At 40.0% G+C, this 5,791-nt stretch overlaps 1 protein-coding gene across 1 annotated transcript in view; it reads left to right on the plus strand.

The window, feature by feature from the left end:
- Helb (DNA helicase B) overlaps positions 1 to 5,791 on the plus strand; it is a 47,775-nt gene that overhangs the window by 25,398 nt on the left and 16,586 nt on the right. The window contains exon 8 of the mRNA XM_023716272.1: positions 5,253 to 5,334. Within this exon, the coding sequence (XP_023572040.1) occupies positions 5,253 to 5,334 (82 nt within the window). The remainder of the gene's footprint in view (positions 1 to 5,252; positions 5,335 to 5,791) is intronic.

Consider the following 5,791-nt stretch of genomic DNA (forward strand, 5'->3'; position numbering starts at 1 on the left):
TTTTTTTTTTTTTTTTGTCTAGTTGATCTGTTTGTGGCAGTGCAGTATTAAGGCCCCCTAATGTAGTTGTGTTAGCAGTTATTTGATTTTTTTATGTCCATTCATACTTGTTTTATGTAGTTGGGTACACCAGATTTTGTTGCCATATATATTTATGATTGTTATCTCTTCTTCTTAGAGTTTTCCCTTAACAAATATGTAGTGACCTGCTTTATCCATTTTGATCAGTCTTGAAGTTCACATTGTCTGAAAATAGAATAGCTAACTGCCCATGCTTTTTTCTGGGTGTACTGTCACATGGGTTGTTGTTTCCACCCTTTCGCTTTTATTCTGTGAATTTCTGTTTGAGTAAAATGCATGTCTTTTATGCAGAATATTGTCAGATCTTGCCTCTGGATCCATTCTGCCAGTCAGTTTGTTTTGATTGGTGAATTGAGACTATTTACATTGATAGTTGCAATTGATATGTATTACCTTATCCTTCTCATATTTTTTTCTGCTCAGGCAAGGCTGAGCAGAAATGGTGCCAGCACATTTCTTTTTCTTTTCTTTCTTTCTTTCTTTTCTTTTTTCTTTTTCTTTTCTTTTTTTTCTTTTTTTTGCAGAACCGGGGATTGAACTCAGGCCCTTGTGCTTGCCAGGGAAGCGCTTATTCCACTGAGCCATCTCCCCGGCTCCCAGCACATTTCTAAGACTGTCATTTACAAGCTCTGGTTTGAGGGCTTTTAGCCCTCAGTAACTTTATACCTATGTCTCCTCATCAAAAAATGATGAAAATAAAACAGAAATGCTGTTTCTATCATACCTCATTTTTCATCTGCATTAAAAAAGTTGTATATTTGTCATTTATTTATATGTCAAATTCTTTATTCCTATTGTTCATTGCCTCTTCCCCTTATGTTTAATTGCTTTCTCTTCCTGGTGGTTTCTTTGTCTGTTTGTTTGTTTTTATTGGTGCCCTTGTAATAATGGTTGCTGTTTTCTTGTCTTAAAATATCTTTCAGAGCATTTTGTTAATTTTTTTTTTTTTTTTTTTTTTTTTTTGTAGAACCAGGGATTGAACTCAGACCCTTGCGTTTGCCAGGGAAGCGCTTATTCTACTGAGCCATCTCCCCCGCCCCTTTTCAGAGCATTTTGAAGAGCTTGTTTATTGGTCATGAATTTCCTCAGTTGTTCTTTGTCATGGAAGTGTCTGCTTTCTCCATTGGTTTTTTAAGATAGTTTCTCAGGGTACATTAATTTGGGTTGAAGGGTGTTTCCTTTTAAGCCTTGAAATACCTCACTCCAAGTTCTCCTTGATTTGAGGGTTTGTGTTGAGAAGTCTGCAGTGATTCTGATGAGCTTTCCTTTATAGGTGACTTGTTTCTTTTCTCTAACTGCTTTTAATATTCTTTTTTTTGGGGGGGGGTGCTGAAGTTTTAGAATCTTGATTATTATATGCTTTGGTGTAGCTTTATTTTGGTCATGGCTATTTGGAGTTGTATATTTGTCATTTATTTATATGTCAAATTCTTTATTCCTGTTTGGGAAGCTTTCTACAATTACTTCTGTGAGGAGGTTTTTTTTTGTTGTTGTTTTTTTTTTAATGACGTTTGCATTATCTCTGTCTTCTTGTGGAATCCAGTCAATCTTATGTTGTTCTTGTTTGCTTCATCATTTAGCTGTTTGATTTTTCATGGTCCTTTGCTATTTTTAAGATATCTTTCTTTCCATGATGGCAATTCCTAGCTGCAGTCCTGTCTTCTAGATCTGATATCCTATCCCTGCCTTCTCTCACTCTGTTGCATATACATTAAGTGGATTTCTTAATCTTCTAGATTCCTGTTTGGATCTGATTAATGGATTCTGTTTCTTTCCTATTTTGGGCATTCTTGGTTTTTATCATTTCCCTAAACTCCTCTATTATTTTTATCTGTGTCTGCTCTGTTTTACATTTTGATGGTCATTTTTTTTTTTTTTTACCTGAGAGATTATTTTATCTATGACTTCATCCATTTGTTTTTTCACTTCTGTTGCTATCATTTCAGAAAGTTCCTGTAAGTGGCATGCAATTTTGTCTATATCATTTTGCTCTGGACATTTCCTGGGTAGGTTGAAGGTCTGGGGTGCATTTTGCTTCTGTGTCTCCTGTCATTTTCATTTTCATTTCTTTTCTTTCTTTCTGTCTATCTTTCCTTTCTTTCTTCTTTCTTTCTTTCTTTCTTTCTTTCTTTCTTGCTTGCTTGCTTGCTTGCTTGCTTGCTTGCTTTGTGGTGCCGGGTAATTGAACTCAGGACCTTGTGCTTGCCAGCAGATGTTTATACTGCTGATCTATATCTTTGGCCCTCTTCTTTCTATTTTTTAAATTTTATTTTATATGTTGATGCTAGTAGATTTTTAATGGTACATAGCTTCATCACTAGTATCAAGGCTTCTCTAGGAAATGGCTGTTCCTCAGGGATATCTTCTAAGTATAGGTGGTTCTTGATTTTTGTGTCTATCTCAATAACCAGTTGATTAAGGATGGGAATGTGGTAGTGTCCAGGGTGAATCTCAGAAATGTGTTATGTGATCTCACCAAGTTTACAGTGGGATTTTGCTAGGTATGAGACTGATCTTGGCCTCTGGATTTGGGGGCTGGCAGTGGTCTTAGTGTTCTGGATGTCTACTCCTCTTTCCTGTGATTGCCTCTGCTTCACTCTCCCAGTTGCTATGGTGCCTTCTGGAAGAGAAAACCTGGGGCTGCTCCCAGACCTGGGCACAGTTGGCTCCTTCTGGACCTCTCACAGCTTCCTCTACTCCACACTACTAACTGTTCTTCCACACTGGTCATTGGGAAGGGGATTGCCCTTGTTCTGCTGCAGGCTGAATTTGCTTGCCTGCATATGCTGCTGGGCTGAAACCATTCTGCTGGTCTCAGACCAGGGGAATACTTCCAGTTCATTGTACCTAGGGCTAAGAATGGTCTTTGGTAGGCACTGAAGGAAAGTCTAGGTTATCCTAGCTCCTACCTCTCAGCAGAATTCCCCTTACTGTGCTCTAATCTGCTGGCAGTCTACTGTGACTGGGTGCTCTTCCCTCAGTCCACTCTAGGAAGTTAGTAGTGAGGCAGCCTGGGGCTGTCCTGCTACCTGAGTTTGCCCTGAGACCTTTGAAAGAAAATGGTCACCCTGCCCACGTGCTCCTGTGCATGTATCAGCCCAAGCATGGTTTCAGGTCACCTCACTCACCACTGCTGGCTCCTCTTCTCACTGGTTCTTCTTCTTTTTAAATTATTTATACTCTCACTGTACAGCTCAGAATTGTAGTGATCTCTCTATCTCAGCCTTCCCAGCACTGGGATTACAGGCATGCCCCACCATACCCAGTTTTGGTGGCTGGCTAAGCACCTGGGCTGGCACGGCATGCTGTACCAAGGATCAAACCTGGGTCCTTGTGGTCGCCAGGCAGGTGCTTAGACCGCTGAGCTATCTCCCCAGCCCTGTTACTGGTGCTTCTGACTTTTCTGGGCTGCTGGCTGGTCACGGCCACAGTGTGGGCCACGCTCTGATTATATGTCTCAATTTTAAAAAGTCTGCTAGAAAAGTAATCCCTTAGGAAAATTGGGTAAATATGCCTTAGAGAAACATGTAGTATTTCTTTATTAATAATTAAATGACTTTTAAAGTAAATTATGTCCATTATTACAAAGTACAGAGACCTAAAACAGGATTCATAGCTGAACTAGAATTTCAGAGATGCTAAAATCTATATCTTTTGGCTCAGTGGTCTGGAGCGCCTACTTGGAACAAGCTTAGCAGAGGCATCAGGGACCGCGGTTGGATCCCCCAGCACCACATGCCGGCCAGCCCCGCCCCCTGGTGGGCTGAGCTGGCCACACACACACACCACATACTCTCTCTCTCTCTCTCACTCTCTCTCTCTCTCTCTCTCTCTCTCAAATAAATAAAAAAAAAAATTAAAAAAATAAAAAAGAAAAGAAGTTTATTTAAAAAAAAATAAAATCTATATCTTAGAGTCAATGAAATAAATACTGATCTACATGATAAACAGAGGGTGAAAAAGCAAGGTACTAGCAGCACAATCCTGTGTGTGTAAATGCAAGCAATATTTTGGGGGGCCTTTGGAAGTTTTTGTTTTGGCAAGCCAGCAAGCTAGGAGACAAGCTCAATTCTGGCCATTTTCTAGAGATAATGGCCATTTTCTGTCTTCATCAAAATGAAAGAGTGAATAAATAAATGAATGGTTTGGTAAGCAAATTAGCCCTCTTCGAGCAGGGCATCACAATGTCCGGTCTTTTCAATTCTCCCATGATTCACCTGCTACTAGTGAAATACGCAAGAGTCTGGTAGTGTCTCCCCAGATTTTCGTTGAATGATTTTTTCACTTGAGAAATGGTTACTTTTGTATCATTGCTATGAGATTAGAGAAAGCCTGCTTGTCAGTATCCTAATGTGAAGGGACTTATTGTCCCTGCCTGTTGCGTGGTTAGTCATCTGAAATCTAAAAAAGAAGTCAGCCACCCTGCCCCCCTGAAAAACTGCCACCATGAGCTTTCATTTTCACACTCGTGATATGGACCTAAAAAGTGGTCAAACTGCTTACTAGCTGGTAGGCGTGAGCCCCAGCAGCTCCTCTCTGCACAGCTATTGTTTTAGAGGCTGAAGCATGGGGGTGTCTGGGGGAGGGAAAAAGTGTGGGATGGGAGGTTGGTTGGGCATTGTGGTGCTGGGTGTTAGTGACATTTCCCAGCCAACAGTGAAAGGTCTTGATACTGTATACTGTTATGTATCAGGTGACTATCAGTTATGGATATAGTATAGTACCTACCTTGTGTGGGTATTGCGAGTATTAAAGGAAAAAGCAAAGAAAGGATACAGGTTCTCAAATTCTAACTCGTTAGTAATAGGACCACAGGGATTAAAGTTTTAAATTAGGAGTTTAACATTTTGTATGCTTGCTCATTTCTTAAGTTCAGTGTTGACAAATCATCAGTGACTCTGTGGTGGATATATTGCAGATGAGGAGCTGCTCTCCTGATTACAAAGATCTGACAGGATTGGGTGCATTCAGGGTGGCACGGCATAGATGGTCGTGAACATCTGAAACCCTGTTCTCCATTCTCTTTCCTGGCCCTCTATGCTGTGTAGGGAAGGAAGTGGATTTGTATTTTACTTGATGGGATATTGTCACTGGTCTCCTTATGAGAAATTCTGCATTAATTTCTCATTTGAAATATTTTTTGTATTAACTTTTTTCTTTTGAATTATCAGATTTATATTCTGCGGTTAAAGCTTTACTGCAAGAAAATGACTTTAAAAGTCCAGAAACATCACAATTCATTGCATTTAGAAGGTAAAGGATTACAATATCGAATGTTTCTCATATAGCTTTTAAATTTCATAACATTTACATGAACATTCTGTCTGAATGGGTGACTCTCATTGTTCATTCCTATTCATTCTCTCTCTCTCTCTCTCTCTCTCTCTCTTTGCGGAACCAGGGATTTTTTTTTTTTTTTTGGCCAAACCGGGGATTGAACTGAGGCCCTTCCACTTCCTAGGGAAGTGCTTTTCCACTAAGCCATCTCCCCAGCACCAGAACCAGGGATTGAACTCAGGCCCTTGCGCTTGCTAGGAAAGCGCTTATTCCACTGAGCCATCTCCCCAGCCCCACTGAGCCATCTCCCCAGCCCCCTATTCTCTTTATTTTGGAATATTTGCTAGACATGGCAGAGGATTCTACAAATATTGTATTTATAAACTCATAAGAGATCTAAGTAAAACAAAACTATATGGGAAGATAAAAATTA

This window comes from Octodon degus, unplaced genomic scaffold (assembly GCF_000260255.1).
Source record: "Octodon degus isolate 3935 unplaced genomic scaffold, OctDeg1.0 scaffold00047, whole genome shotgun sequence".
NCBI lineage: Eukaryota > Metazoa > Chordata > Mammalia > Rodentia > Octodontidae > Octodon > Octodon degus.